This window comes from Fulmarus glacialis, unplaced genomic scaffold (assembly GCF_000690835.1).
Source record: "Fulmarus glacialis isolate BGI_N327 unplaced genomic scaffold, ASM69083v1 scaffold2108, whole genome shotgun sequence".
NCBI classification, from domain to species: Eukaryota; Metazoa; Chordata; class Aves; order Procellariiformes; family Procellariidae; genus Fulmarus; species Fulmarus glacialis.
Window position 1 is genome coordinate 6,476 of NW_009227432.1, and position 15,824 is coordinate 22,299.

At 45.7% G+C, this 15,824-nt stretch overlaps 2 protein-coding genes across 2 annotated transcripts; one reads left to right on the forward strand and one right to left on the reverse strand.

Moving 5' to 3' along the window:
* Nucleotides 1-1,203: 1,203 nt before the first annotated feature.
* LOC104080651 (interleukin-17A-like) lies at nucleotides 1,204-3,029 on the forward strand. Its single transcript, XM_009583130.1, has 3 exons — nucleotides 1,204-1,231; nucleotides 1,798-2,042; nucleotides 2,769-3,029. The coding sequence occupies exons 1-3, from the start codon at nucleotides 1,205-1,207 to the stop codon at nucleotides 3,004-3,006; spliced, it is 510 nt and encodes a 169-aa protein (XP_009581425.1). The 5' UTR covers nucleotide 1,204; the 3' UTR covers nucleotides 3,007-3,029.
* A 7,461-nt stretch (nucleotides 3,030-10,490) lies between these two features.
* Nucleotides 10,491-12,743, reverse strand: LOC104080652 (interleukin-17F-like). Its single transcript, XM_009583131.1, has 3 exons — nucleotides 12,717-12,743; nucleotides 11,335-11,579; nucleotides 10,491-10,728 (listed from the first exon to the last, which is right to left on the reverse strand). The coding sequence occupies exons 1-3, from the start codon at nucleotides 12,741-12,743 to the stop codon at nucleotides 10,491-10,493; spliced, it is 510 nt and encodes a 169-aa protein (XP_009581426.1).
* Nucleotides 12,744-15,824: the final 3,081 nt, after the last annotated feature.

Sequence of the window (15,824 nt, forward strand, 5' to 3'; positions counted from 1 at the left end):
GTCACAGCTGCAGTATATTGGTCTTACAAGGATGGAGACACAGCAGGGTGGGATTAGGAGCTACATGGGATCTTTGATCACTGTCACCCAGGACACAGGGCTGGGACACAGGGACTCATAATGCCTTGGGGCTACACAATGCAAGGTACTTTAGCTCCCAACATTTTCAAGTGTAGCATGCTATCACCAACATACCATGGAGGAGGTGCCTGCAGTTCCTTCCAGTTTTCCTGCCTACAGGAGGAATCATTTTACATCTCACAGCCCTCACAAGGTTCCTCTTGAACCTCTCTGTCCTCCCCCTAATTTAGGAACTGAAGGTTTAACTACATCCATCACACTTCCCAGACCCCTTTCCTTAGGATCAAAGCCCTGCCTCATAGCACAAGAGCCTGAAGTGAAATGAAAAGGTGGCAAGCTCAAAACCAATGTTCACAGGGTTTTTTTCCCAGATGGAGAATGACTGAATTTGGGAACTCACTATCACAAAACATTCTGAATAAAACTGACATATCACACCTGAGGTGTAGACATGAATAAAAATAGCCTGATCCAGACTAGGAAATCTGAGAAAAAAGTAGGAGCTTGAGAAGGAACCTGGATCCCTAGACACCAAGGCAAGTGACAGCACATGGCAAGTATGGAGAGCAATTGGAGGGGGGCCAGCTGTCCAACGTCTGCCCAGCTCAGGATGAAAAGACATCAGGCCAAGCTAGGAGCAAACGCATCCAGTCTGGCAGTGCCAGGGACATTAGTGTCTTTGATACCTACAGCATCCCAAGTAAAGACCGTGAAGCGCATCAACTTCTGTTTGACTAGATGACGACTCTAGTCCCGATTTAAAATTGTGTATTTTGCACCCGCTTACAGCAGCGCATGCCAATTTTTTTGGTGGCTTACTAATATCATCATTGAGTTTCGTTACTACTTGAGTGACGTGGCTAAAGTAATGACATCATCTACAGATCTAAGAAAGGGTGAGCCCATATCCTGTCTTCCACCTGCATTAATGGAATATATATGCATACACTTTTTAATTTAAGTTATGGTCAGAAACCACAGTTAAGGTAGGGAAAATACCACCTACTCCACATTAACTAGGACAGCACAGAAGCCCTTATAAAAAGTCCAGCAGCAAATGTGCCCAGACACCTTCAGTTCGAGCCCAGCACAAGCATCAGCCGCAGAAAGAGAAGGAAGGAAGATGTCTCCGACCCTTTGTGCTTCGCTGGTAAGAACTTGCTTTTTGGTTTTTTTCCCCCATTTTGACAGAGACATATTTGAATTCTAATAGATGAGTGTCAGGAATGGGGATCTGCACCCACCTTTAAAACGCTTGTTTAAACCATTAATAATTGAAGATAATTAAAATGGGAGACTGCTAAATAGCACCAGCGTGGGGCGGCTATGAGACTGTACAGGTATGTTAGGGAACGGGGCTAATGCCACATATTCTGAAGTCAAGAAATACATTGAAAACAGCCTTAGAGGGTCTTTTTGTTGTTGTATCCTTTCTGCTATCTCCTGTATTATATTCTTTTGCATAAGTGAAATTTTTTGTCACCAAATTACAGCTGAGTATATACCATACCTGTCAGCACTGTAAGAATTAGTTAACGAAAGCAAGAGTGGATGTGATATACGGCACATTTTTACATCATTGCTCCAACCTACAGTATAGGCTTTAGCTACCAGCTAGGCTGACTGTGGATGAATTTCCCACAGCAGAGTCGTTAGGCGTGCCGTGATACAGCCGCTGTACCTGCGGTGTGTCCTAAATGCGTCAATTGTCTTCAGTTCAGATCGCTGCTCTTAATGCTGCTGGCCGTGCTGTCAGCCAGCGGTTCTGCCTACGGGAAGGTGATACAGCCTGGACTCAAGCCGGAGAGCCTCTTCAAGCAAGCATATGCTGGATGCCAGACCCAAAAAGATTCAAAATTCCCTCAAACTGTCAGAGTCAACATAAGCATCAGCAACATGAACCAGGACACCAAAACGACTCTTGATGTCAGCAGCCGCTCCCTGGCTCCATGGGATTACAGGTATGATCTCTGTCCCACTGGCTGCCCTGGTCAAGAATAATGCCGAGGCTATGCCCACATCTTTATTATCAGTGCTTCGCTGTTGAGAGATTTTGGAAATCTGAGGGTATCCACAGTCCATATAATCCTCTTTGAAAGATAACCAATACAGAAAAGAGCACAGAGCAAAAACATAGACTAGGCTAACATACAGAAGGCAAAGCAAATTACTTTTGTAATTTAATTAATTTATTTGTATATTGGGGCAAGCTTTATCTTCAAAAGCATTCTTTACCTAAAAGATCATCAAAAAAACCTCAGAGGGCTAACATTGCACCAAATTCAATGGCGGTTTAATAACATCAGCATCAGGCCTTAAGAACGTTTCATGTTTTGGAGGGGAGCTGAAGGTCTTTGGGTCTGTTAGCCAGTCTGACACGCTGGGAAGCTCAAATCATTTCTAGTCGGTCTTTCAAAGTCAGTGCCTATTTGAAGCAAGTCCAATTGCATGCAGTTCTGGCATGTTTGTCTTTTACACTTAAAAACCTGCAGTATTTACTTACTTACACTTTACTTACACTTAAAAACCTAGAGTAGTGGAGGGTCTACTGCCCCTTCATAGGCAATCTCCCAGGTGGTACAAGTTCCCGAGCTGGGAGCCCATAGTGATCCAGACTATCATGATTCTAGAGATGTGGCAGCATTTCCATTTCAACTACTTCTCTATTCTTTCATGTCAACTTACAGGATCGATGAGGACCACAACCGCTTTCCCCAAGTGATTGCTGATGCCGAGTGCCGCCACTCCAGGTGCGTGAATTTGGACGGGCAGCTGGACCACAGCGTCAACTCCGTCCCCATCAAACAGGAGATCCTTGTCCTCCGGAGAGAGAAGAAGGGCTGCCACCAATCATACCGGTTGGAGAAGAAAATAATCACTGTGGGCTGCACGTGCGTTACCCCCTTGATCCGACACCAGGCTTAAAGGGAGCCAGTAGTGTAAAAGCAGGGAACCATGGAGGAGAGCTTCTTTGCCTCACAGCGATGAAATGAAAGGGCCTGATTCAGCCTCTGCAAAACTGAATCAAGCCATAATGATTAGCTAGAATCTATTAGAAGTTATTAAAAGAGTCTCAAGGAAAAAAAAATAATATGTTTTCCCCCAAAATCTTGAACTCTATGAATTCGGAATCTGGACACCTTCATCTGCTGGGCTGAAAAAGTAATGGGAACTCTTTACACATCTTTGCTTTACACTTTGAAATGTCTATTTATGTAATTCTATTTATGCTGGTGGAAAAGTTAGTAATAATGTATCTGTTTATTTATCTTTGTGTAATAAAAAAATAGTAAATAACTCTGTGGTATTCTCCTTTCTTCCTAAAGAAGACTTTTTGATAAGGCAAGAAATCACTCAATTCAGTTATGACCATATAAGATATTTAGCATGGTCCTAAAACCTAAAATTCTCTTGACAACATCTAGCTCTGCTGCAGTAGAACGTGAAGCCCATAGAAAAGTTAGGGCTTGTATCATTAACACCATTTTACCGATAGAGAAACTAAGATACCTGGAGGAAAATGATTTACCGAGTGACACCCAATAAATTCACATTAAAGACAGACGAGCAAAAAAAAGCCATGGGTAACTACCCAGTTATCCACCTAATTATCCGATTGGAAAGGAATTTGTAAAGATACAACACTTTGAATGCTTCTTTGTGGAGGAAAGAAACTCCCGCCCCTAAAATGGCGAGTGCGTTTCCACTGCTAAGTTTTAACTTTGGTCCGACGCTATCTGTAATTCCACTCCAAGCCATTTCAACACATTTTCTGTGGAGCAGGGTCACTACCTGGGTACAGGAGGAAAGGCGCATGAGTGAGTCGGGTGGATAATTGAAGCAATTAACCACGTATTGCTAATGCAATTGTAATTTTCTCCATGCTCGTGCCCTTCCAATACGTTCGCTGCCAGCAGTTAGTGTTTCAAATGTAGAGCACACCGACACAGCACTTCTTCCATGGTTGCGATGGGACTTGCGTAGGTGGATGTCTAGCACTGCAGGTGGGTTTATTTAAAGCACGCTTGGGTTAAAAGTGGTCAGGTGAAAATGTTCCGTGTTTCAAAAGGCAGGCTGTTTTGCGAAGACGCGGATGTTTTGTTTGCTGCCGTCTCAGGGAGGTGTGACCCTTCCCAGGCGCTGGCAAAATGCCATTGGCAAATGCAATAGCAAATACAGAATTTCTAGAGATGCAGAGGTCAGGGATGCAAGTCGCTAACGAGAGGCAAGGTTCTCTCAGGTGAAAACATCTTCTCCAGATCCAGCTGTGCTAACTGGAGATGTGACCATCCCAACTTTTGCTGCTAGGGGGTTATTCCCTCCAGCTATGCCAGTGAGCCTAAACCCTCCCTAATCTACTCCAGGCAAAATCAGGTGGATCAGCTTGTAACCTAAACTCACAGCACAGCCACAGGTTTCACACCATCCCTTGACCTAGCAGATATACGCTGGTCCAAGGAAACATTAATTAACTCTGAGTGATCACAGTATCTGCAACCACAACAGCGAACTCCTGTCCACACCTTTAGTTACTTTCAAACACTGATATAACTTTGCCCGTATGTAGGTATCTAGCAGTATACGTGATCCTAACCTAGCTTGTTTCCTACCTTGTCTCCAGCTAGGTCTCCTTAAGGTCTCCTGCAGGTCCTGAAGTTCACCCAGCTGGCTGTCCCAAGAATATTAAGCATGGGAACAGACTGCCAAAAAAAAACTATCGAGGAACACTCATCCTTTGAGGTTTTCAAGGAGTTAAATAAACATCAGTCCAGCAAGACTGAAATAGAGCTGAATGCCTTGTCCATTAGATAATCTCTCAACGTCCTACCACTTGCTATAGAAGGAGCTTTGGCAAATTGTCTGTAGCAGCCCAAGTAACTTCTAACAGTTAAAATTACAGTAAGTCCCACCCTTTACTACCTGGTAGTGATGTGCAGTTAGCTGGAGTTGGCACATGAGTAATGGAGACTAGGTAGCAATGCTGAGAGAGAGCTACTATGTGGAAAAAGTCAGAACTAGGTCAGCGAGAGATGACGCTGTTGGAGTACCAAAACACCGACAGCTTTCTGCTGACGGGCTGCAAAGATACTCCGGTCCCCCTTCCAGCAGCGTCATTCTCCCTTCGACCATTTACCAACCCAATGAAATCCGTGCCTTAGGACACAACCCTTTTTATTTACTTGGCCTCGTGCCACCTTCAAGCTCACCTCTGCAAGCTGCTCTGGTGTTGTACATGTTCCTGCAGAAGCGTTTAATAGTATAATTGCCTGGATTCTTTTGGCCTGAGGACGATTTTCTTTCCTACTGCAAGTTCTTTTGTAACTCCTGGCAGCATGAGCTAAGAGGTCTTCCTTCACATTGCTGTGTTCAGTTGGAAAGGTGCAGAATAATCCCAAATCAATGCGCCCTGCTATGAAGTCACCTAATCAGTGCCTTTGTTTCTCTGGGCAAACGTTCATAACTACAGTCAATAATGATCACGATAGGAGACCGAAGAGAGTAGAACCCCTCTTTCATGCTTGCGCAGCTCTTATCAGTTTGAGGTTCAACAAGTAAAGCTTGCTCTTTCTTGTTTTGCAGAGTTTCAGTGCAAATTCCTGCTTATTTGATGTCCTTTAACGATATCATCATGGGGAGGGGAGGGGGGGAATTGCTGCAAAACCCTCTTCAACACAAAGGTTTCCAGTCCAGTACTGCTCCCTGTCGCAGTTTCATGTCAGTTTGCAAAATCAGAGCAGCAGCGGCTTAGCAGCCAGATTGCTTGGCAACCTGTGAGTAAAACCCAGCAGAAAGGGAATTTTGAGATTGGGATTGGATTTGTGTAGCAAATAATCAGATAACCATACTCATCATTGCCAGTTATCAAAGCAAGCTGGACAGATACCAGATGCTCATAAAAGGTGATACAGATTCAACTGTCTGGCAAGCCTTACGATGCGAAGGAGGCCAGAAGTACAGATTTCAGAAGTCTGAAATAAAAAGCAAACCCCAAAAATTATAGGGGCAAGTTAGAAGATAAACCATCTCTATTCATTTACTGGAACAGGGAACCTTGATCATGATACAAACATATTGTGCTCACTAAGAAGGCAGATAAAACAGAAACACGACTCGTTGTACTAGTAAAACCACCAAAACTCACTCATAGAAAGCTATGCTGAAAAAACAGTATTTTGAGTAGAGCCTACTCAGCCCATGACCCCCAAAGAGCATCAAACATATTTTTAATCTTTTGTTGAAGTTACAGAAAAAGGTGAAAAAAGTGACCTAGTTTTCTGAAGGAAAAAAATAAATAAAAGACAAAGAGAAGTTACACAGAAAGCAGGAATAGATTTATCTAAAGAGCTAAGGACTTGAAGCTGCTACCACTATCCAGCCCTGGAAGTATGGAGAATAATTGGCAAAGATGGAAAATGCTTGTGTGAGTAGCAAAGACAGAAAGCGTGGTTTGTTCCTCGTGCTGAGCCTGGCTGAAAGCCTCCTGAAAGCCAGCACCAGCACACGGTCCCATCCCCACCAACAGTTCTGAGCCTGCCAAGTAGTATCAGGCAATCACAGACATTTTAAGCAGGTTTTTTTCTTTGTCACTGCCTTGTAACAGTGCTGTAGAAGATCCAGACTTGGCCCACACGCCTAGACTCTTCTTAAGCACAAGGTTAGAAATAATATCAGAGAGCAAAGAAGAGGAAGAAGGGGAAGGAGACAAGAGAAGGAGATGAAGGCAAGTCTCATATTTTACCCTGTGATGGTGACACGGGCACAGGTTTGATCTGTCAGGCCATCTCCCAGGACAGCTAGAACTCACAGCTGATATGGAAACTCACCCCATCATCTATACCCGTCATGTCAGCACCAAACCACAGATCCCCAAAGGACTGACCAGCAAATCGCTCATCCCCTCAAAATTTTCTCTGTTAGGTCTAACTCTCAACGAGGCATGTCGACTTCTGGGTTTTCAAACCATTGCTCCTCTGGTTTACCAAACACAAACACAAACAGTTCTTGGCTTGTTTCAACCTTTTAGGTTGCATTCTTTATATATTTAATTTCTGTGCGCTTTTAAAAGCAACGATTTTGTGGAACAGGCTGACCCGGTCTGTAGTCCCTTTGAACACCCCCAAGATCATCTGCCTGTTGTCAAGGGTCCAGAGAAGCCTGGCTCACACCTGCAGGCCACTACATCCACAGGTCGCAGCACAGGTCTGGGAGGAGGCATCTACCCAGGCTCACATCACTGCTGTGCCTCCCAGCCCGTGCTAATCCAGGGGTTTCTGCAGCGTGCTCCCTCGCACATCCCGTGAGAGCTGCTTGAGCTGCCCGAACAGGCAAAGCCAAGGGGAGAAGTGAGCAAGGGGACAAGGAAAGGAGGTCGGTGAGGGGCAAGCAGAAGAGGAAAGGAATAGGAAAGGCCACGAGGCTCAGATACCAACCTGTGACCGTAGGTTGCTTAGCCCAGCAGGTTACAAGAAGACACTGTGGGACTGCTACTACTCCTACAGCTGTGTCTTCTCCTCCTGGTAAAACAACCGAGTCCCTGAAGGCTGCTCTAAGCTACATTTCAGAGCCAGAGATGCCCAGGTGGGCATCCAGGGGCTGGGTCCATTGCTGCAAGATGAACAAAAACGAGCAAAGCCTTTTGCAAAGGCTGGTCCTCAGCTGTGAACTGTACTTGCTCTTGGTGGCGATATGACTGTGCTGTTTACAAGAAGCATTAAACTCATTTGCCATGTTCTTAGATTGCTGGGAATGAAAGCCAACCACCTACCTCATCGCTAAAGCCAGCACCTAAAAAATAACCCGACTCATATTTACAACCAGCTGCACTCTAAGAATGATGCCATTAGAAGGAAATAACCCTCGTCGCTCATTTTATTTAGAAACAATCCCCACATATAAGCGCATGCCTTTCTGAGGAGGTGTGTGGTTTGCAGTTGATAGCGCTGGCTGCAAAACCTCATGACCCATGGGTGAGACTTCCATAATTAACCGCCTTGGCATTTTCTTATTTAGCTACTTCATAATTCATCCAGTTAGAACAACTCTTAAGCTAAGCTGATGGGTGTTTAAGAGCATCAGCGCAGGATCTTACACCCATTTAGCTGCCACGAACCCAATGCCAAAGCAATTATGTCTGAAGAGAGAAATGTAGGCTAGTTTTCTCCCTGCAAAACAAGTGAGGACAACCCCACGAGCTAGGTTTATTGAGAGGGAGAGAAATAGGTCAGGAGTAAGAAGCGGGGTGTGCAGCGTGCGATTTCCTCGTCAGTGGTTACTGTAAGAGGAGAGCTGGTGTTATGCAAAAGCGTGCAGAAGACTCCTCCATGGGTTTGTGCTCCACCACATGAAGAGCTTGGTGGTCATAACGAAACAGCTGCTGCCGCAAATGAGTACAAACGCTTGTAACTGAATGAGTCGGTTTCCCCACCTTGTTACCCATGGCTTGTTGAACTGGCTCCCAGTGACCCATGGGGCAAGGAATACACCCAACTCGACAAACAAGCACCAAAGGAGTCATCTGGACCCAACGACTCCTCTGACCTACCCGGGGGAGGAAACCCAGGGTCTACCCGCACCAGGTGTATCTAATTTAAAGCCGCTTCTATGCAGCCAAAATGAAATATGAGAATGCTTGCACACAGGTTTACCCCGTTTTAAATGCAGGTGAACAAGGAAATACAGGCTTAAAACCTCCACCAGCAGAAACCAAAGTCAGAGGTGTGAAAATCTGGCTGGGCTCTGGATGAAAGATGAGTAATGTCAAAAGAAACAACACTGCAGCAGTCTGATAAAATAATAAATAGTGAGTCTTGCTAGGCTGTGCTCCTTGTGTAGCTAAGGGAGAGAAAGGGCAATTCCTCCTTTCCTAAGTTAAGACACCTCAGCTCAGCAGGCAATCCTGCCCTGGAGGTGTTTATTCCTTGTTCCCTTGATGCGGAGGGACCCTCATCCACCACTTCAAGCCCAATACTTAATATTTGGCTGGTTAAAGAGCGGTGAGATGAAGCCATCTTTGCACATTTCCCTGCAAAAAAAAGCCGTCCAGCTGGTGGAGGAGAAGGTTGCTTATAAGGATGACATCTTGTCTGGAGGAGGATACGACAGGTCTTTCCCAGCTCACATGAACCAGGCAAGACCCCCATCCCAAATTTCAGCTGCAGCCCTGCAATGTGATGTCTCCCACCTCTTTTTCCACCATCCCCAGAGAACATCCCCAAGGTCTAAAGAACCTGGCTCCATTGCCAACTCCCCCAGGAGAAGGTTGCTTATAAGGATGACATCTTGTCTGGAGGAGGATACGACAGGTCTTTCCCAGCTCACATGAACCAGGCAAGACCCCCATCCCAAATTTCAGCTGCAGCCCTGCAATGTGATGTCTCCCACCTCTTTTTCCACCATCCCCAGAGAACATCCCCAAGGTCTAAAGAACCTGGCTCCATTGCCAACTCCCCCAGCGCTGCCTGTATAACCTCACTTTACCCCTTTTTTGCATCTTTTCATCTATTTAGGCTGCAAGTTCTCTTGCGCTCACTCTTACTCATATCACTGCACCGGAAAAAGCCTGATCTTTGCTGAAATCTCTCAGTGCTACTTCAGAACAAACCCATTCTCTGTGTCTGCTTTCATTTTGCGCTACCACAAAACAACATTCTTTTAAATAAAATACAATTTTTATTCAGCGGATAAGTTATTGAATAAATACAGGTAAGCATTTACCATTTTTTTGGTACTCTGAGCACATACAAAGCCATAAATAGAGTCATAAATAGAAGATATAAATAGAAATATAAACACTCGTTGGTTCTTTGCCATTTTAACGCTCAATGCAAGTGGACTCAGTTCTCTCCAAAAATGCTCTGGAATAAGTCAGAATAAGTGACACAAACCCAGACTGCGATGAGAATCAGGCCTAGTGGCACTTATTTACACTAGAAATACACTAGTGAGCAGGGATGGCCAGAGAAGGAAAAGGGGCCAGGGGATGAGGAAGGGAGGGAGAAGGTGCAGGAGGAAGAATTTTTCGGTGGCAGTGTGCTGGTTGACATGTATACATTAGGGCAACTTACTGCCAAGGACAACTTTTGAAACTATAATTCATTTGATTCACCAAACTGATATAAGCCACAATGAAAAAAAAAACCACTGCTTTACTCCCTCCCTGCTTGGAGTCACAAACAAAATTTTTCCTCCATCTCCCTCTCTCCCCTCCATCACCAGCTACCAGTGATTCCCGTTCTAAAATCCATAAACAGCAAGAATCAGTACTTTCAGGAGGTAATTTGCTCAGATTTGGAAAGGAAATGTCATGTTGAATTCCTGGGCTGCACGGTGGGCGACTGTGGGATGTCTCCAAAGGGATGTTTGTAGGAGATACTTCTTCTTCCCCATGTTGTCTCTCCTACTTATCCCGCCTAGGACTGGTGGTGGATGACTGGAGCGGCACACGTGCAGCCCACGGTGATGACTTTCTTCTCCAGGCGGTAGGTGGGCAGGCAGCCCCGCTGCTCCCGCCGGAGGACGAGGATCTCCTGTTGGATGGGGACGGAGTTGAGGCTGCGGTCCTCCTGCCCCAGTGGGTTCACGCAGCCGGAGAGGCGGCACTCGGCATCAGCGATCAGCTGGGGGAAGCGGTTGGGGTCCTCGTCGAGCCTGGGGATGGGGACACAAAAGGGGTTTATGCACTTGCACAACGTGGTTTGGCAGGATCTTCTTGTTTATCTCCATGAAAGGACCATACTATTTACCTGTGTATCCTCATTATGAGACAAGACCAAAGAATTTCCCTATCCTCAACATTTTTAGAATGATTTCCTAGAAATGGAATCAATTTTGGGAGGGTAATACTGCCATATCCTTCTTTAGTAGTTGAATGGAGCGGAGCTGTGTGACGTACAGAACTGATCGCAAGTGGACCATTCATTTTTGTTGGTTTTTGTTTTAATTTCAGCATTCAGAAATTTCTTTCAGCTATGAAAATGTAAAATTACAATGTACTGACATCTTTCTTTTCCTAGAGGAATAATTCTGTGACAAAGATTGACAAGATGATTAGAAACCATTCCAATGATGTCCCCTTGCACGGCAAACAGTTTCTCTTGGAAAAATCTCACCCAACATCAGAAAGAAAGTGTGTGTCAAGAACAGTTTGCAATATTCATGGGACTCCAGACATATGCTGAGAACCAGCCATCGTTCACCACAAAAAACATCTGTGTAGCACAGCCATTGTCATTTAGATAACAACTAAACAGTTACCTGTAATCCCAAGGAGCAAGAGACCGGTTCCTGACGTCGTGGACCATCCTAAAGGCATGATCTGAATTGCTGATACGTATGTCAACTTTCACCGTTGTAGGGAATTTGAGATCCTTTTGGTTCAGGCAATCTTCACTAAGCCTCACAGAGCCACCGTCCTTGCTGGGTCGAGGATGAACTACCCTCCCATGGGGTGAGCTTCTTACGGTGAGTGCCAGGACCAGCACCAAAAGCAGTGATCTGAACTGGGGGAGAAAAAGGTGTCATTGACTCAGTTCAGTCGAGAGAGAGAGCACAGAGAGCCAAGTCTTGGCTAGACTGGACCATCAATGGACCATATAACTAGCAAGAGGAGAAAGATGCAGAACATAAGTCCTATCCTAAATTCCTTCATTGCTGTGAATCAGCGCTGGGCAGTGGCTGATCTTCATACTTATATTTGGGCGAGACGGGCCAGCATGAGCAAATAGTGCAATGGTGTTAATAATACTCATCACAACGGATGCTAAACTTGATTCAAATTCTGATTCATAGTTGGCGCTGCACCAAGAAGAGCATCTCTCCAACAAGCTATGAAAGGTCCTCCTCCACAGTCAAACAGCAATGCCTTATGATCTACGAGGTGGGGTAAGGACTCATCTGACCCCATGCTTAAGCTTAGAAACCTAGGTAAGCCATATGCTTTCTCAGGACAGGGAAGGTTGGCCACCTAGCAGCCATCTGCTGGAAATACCCTTTTCTTGATGAAATCTGAGATTCTTGAGCCATTTCCAGGAGCTCGGGTTTTAGGGAGGGAAAGAAGTAAACGCAAAGCTTTTCATAAAATCACAAGAGTTGACAGTGCTGCAAATATTATCCAGGTTGAAATTTAAATACATTCACTTCAAAATGACATTTTAGTAATTTTGATAGCATGTTGTCTGAGAAAAGGACTGTCTCTCCCAATCACACATCAGCAGTGCTGCCTTACAGATAAATAATGCCATTGCCGCCTTGTCACTCAAGCACCAAACCCATTCATAAAATCACAAGAGTTGACAGTGCTGCAAATATTATCCAGGTTGAAATTTAAATACATTCACTTCAAAATGACATTTTAGTAATTTTGATAGCATGTTGTCTGAGAAAAGGACTGTCTCTCCCAATCACACATCAGCAGTGCTGCCTTACAGATAAATAATGCCATTGCCGCCTTGTCACTCAAGCACCAAACCCATTTGCAAAAGCTCAGGATGGAAAGATGTATCAGACTTAGCATCCCATTCAGCTCCCACTAAGACCAACAAGGGTTGCTCCTAGATAACAGCATCGTGGGATCTGCATTCTGCTTTTATTCTTGCAGCAAATATATCTTCACCCTTATACCAAATGTAAGTACTTACCACCGCAGCGTAGCTGGCAAAAGCCATGGCAACGTCTCTGCTGCTTTAGGCGGATGCACACGGTGACGGAGCACAAGAGTTCTCCTCTGAGACCTCTTCCACTCTGCGTGTGTCTCAAAGCCAGTTGTGGTCTCCTTTTTATAGTGAAGTTCAACCGCTACCATCCTTTCCATTGCAGCATATAGCTGGCTTACCTGACCCGAGGTTAGGAGCTGATACTTCATTTTCTAGCCCACTTCATTCTGTCTACCTCCAGGAAGGGGAGGGCAGACGCTATGTCATCAGAATCTCAAATCAGCATACACATTTTATTCAGATAAAGAGATAAGGGAAGAAAAGGAGAAAAAAACTTGTTCAGGCAGCTTTTTTTTTTCCCCCTTCCCACCCCCTCTTTCTAATATTAACGTTCTCTCACCACAAACACATTTGTGGGTGCACTTCCACATGCTTCACACAAACCAAAGGGCAGAGATCAGCAAGCTGCAAAGCCAGGCACCCAACGAGGGTTTCAAAATGAGGACAGGACGTGGAACTGCACAGTTTAACCTCCCTTTGCTTCAACAGCACAATCCACCCCCACCTCATCTTGGGGATCCCTGTGTCCTGCGGTGACTGGGCAGGGGAAGAGTAGATGCCCAGGGGAAGTCCTCCTGGGGGACCTCAGGGCACCAGGAGCTGGGATACCTTCCCCACTCATTGCTGAGATCCCATGTTGACATGTTCTGGAGAGCTCTTTGAAAAACTCGTGCATGCCCTGTAAGGGCCCTGACGGCACTAATCAGCCTTACTGGCCTTGACCAGCATCACCATGGGTTTCGCTCCACAGCCCATCACCAGGAGCCCCATTTCAGTTCAGCTTTGGATCCCCAGTCCCTGCCTGAGCTACACTGTAGGAGTGCTGGTTTTCTGCCCCTTCTCTGGCCTTGTCTACTGGACAGACCTTGGAGTAGTGTTTCTCCTGGATAGACTCCTTGGACATACATGGTAGACCATCTCCATGGCCATACTGTACTGCAAGTTCCCTAGGTCTCCTCTGAGTGCCAGGGGGGGCTGGACAAAATATAAAGTATTTTTAAACAGTTTTTTTCTCATTTTAAAGTGCCTGAAAGGGCTGTATCACCACCACCAGCACAGTGGCTGTAGATGGTGATGGCACAGCAACGTGTTATGGTGTGGGGTGAGGTGTGGGAGCAGCTGGGAGCGTAGGACCCCCTGTGGTAGGATTGGAGCAAACTCACATGGAGTCAGTATCCTGGCAAGCAACTGGGAGTGTCTTTTGATGGTCCCGTGAAAATCCCACCAAACTTGATTAAATCGCAAACGTTTATAAAGCTTCAGCATGCGCAATGTAAGGGCTTGGCAGAATTTAGCAGCTAAAGTCTGGATGGCATTAATTGCTCCTTAAGGATTTTCCCAATGTGCTTTTTCCTCTTCTGTGTCAGTGTGTCATACCTGTTCAGTAAAATATACGTTTAAGCCCTTAGAGAGATGAGAAGGTAATGCTGGCCTTGTTCCGAGTTGCCAAATCCAGTAGCCCGAAATTCAAACCCAGTAGAGGTGAGGCTGCTACAGCTCTGTGCCCCCATGTCCCTCCAATAGTGAAGCTGACCACAGATTCCCAATAGGCACATATACACACACATGTATGCAACACGTATAATGTATATACATATGCAGATGTCCAGCCACATGGATCAACACGGGCAAAAAACTTCACTCAAGAAAACACAAACAGGACTACTGGCCTCATCTTGTTTCCCTCTCTGGCTGTTAGTGGAAAGTAGGTGCATATATGTACACACACATATGGGATGGATCTCTCCGGTTGTTGCACTTGGACCATCTCTCCAGTAGCTGCCCCTGGATCCCCCAGTCTCCTCATTGCTTCATGCACAGACACAAACATACACCAGTGGGTCTCCCCGGCAGCTGCTCCAGACTTACGACTTCACCAGTAGCCAACCCCCAGATCCCACAATCTCTCCAGTAGCTGATCTAGACCTCCCAGTATCCCCAGCAGCCAATTTGCAGACCGTCTGGTCTCTCCAGGATCCTGCCCAGACTTATGGCTGCTCCAACACCTGGAGCTAGTCCAGCTTGATGTCTTTAGCATTTCCACATGCAGAAACTCACACAATATGCACACACACAGGACCCCCAGTTGCTGGCCCTTAGACCTTGCAGCACTTGCATTTAGGATAGAGAGTGAAATTACACTAAAACCAAGAAAAAAGCTAAGAAAAGGATTTAATAAGAAGACAGGGCACACTGGGGTGATCAGGCACAGAACTCAGCCAGACATACTGACCACCATCCCACTTAGGTGTGATCAGCCCCTATCATCCCTCCTCTCATTTTCCCGTTTGTTTCTCACTGATCCACCCAGATCTTTCCTTTCCCCAACTTTGCCCCTTCTCCTAAACATCCCATAATAAGTCTTTCATCATCCCAAAATGCTCTTCCCAGCACATCATAATGAGTCCCATACTCCTGTAGCCAGCAAGGTGATGTGGGGAAAGCCTCCCCCATTGACTCGTCTGGTGGGTCTCACATCTGGACTTGGGTTGACCATCCTCCTTGGACAGCCCTGAAAGAGCTGGGTCAGGGGCTCCGTTGGCACTATGTTATTTGGGTTCCTCTACCTGGTACTACTCCTCTGCTCCTTTGTGTTTGTGGAAAATAATGGCTCTTAATCACACAAGCTTATAATCCCCATTTTATAATTAGGGGAGAGAGATATGAAAATAAAAGGGGAAGGAGGAGCAAGGACTCTGGCGTCTGTGATCCAGCAAGGATCAGCCACACACTGGAGGGGAAATACCAGTGCATGTTTCCCCAGAAGCACCAGCAGCTCTCTTTGGGAGTAAAAGCTATTTCTGTTGCAGAAAAAGACCAGGTAACCAGTTTGATCAGCTTCTCTGTGGAGAAAAGCCCCAAGAGAAGCCTCTCCCAAAGCCATGTAGCCAAGCCGGAAGAGGAGGACTGAAGTGTAGGACTCTTCACACAAATTCATCTTCAGTCCTCCAGAAAATCAACGGAATCGTGGCATTTTCAGTGCTCCAGAAAACCAGGAGCCTCTTACGGATTCATGGCATTTTCAAACGAGAA

Bases quoted from the DNA above. Each gene is read 5' to 3' on its own strand.
- LOC104080652 (XM_009583131.1), bottom strand. From the start codon at position 12,743: ATGGCTTTTGCCAGCTACGCTGCGGTG. The intron at 11,580-12,716 runs GTAAGTACTTAC...TTTCTCCCCCAG, and splicing joins TTGCCAGCTACGCTGCGGTG to TTCAGATCACTGCTTTTGGT. The intron at 10,729-11,334 runs GTAACTGTTTAG...CCCCATCCCCAG, and splicing joins CTTGCTCCTTGGGATTACAG to GCTCGACGAGGACCCCAACC.
- LOC104080651 (XM_009583130.1), top strand. From the start codon at position 1,205: ATGTCTCCGACCCTTTGTGCTTCGCTG. The intron at 1,232-1,797 runs GTAAGAACTTGC...AATTGTCTTCAG, and splicing joins CGACCCTTTGTGCTTCGCTG to TTCAGATCGCTGCTCTTAAT. The intron at 2,043-2,768 runs GTATGATCTCTG...GTCAACTTACAG, and splicing joins CTGGCTCCATGGGATTACAG to GATCGATGAGGACCACAACC.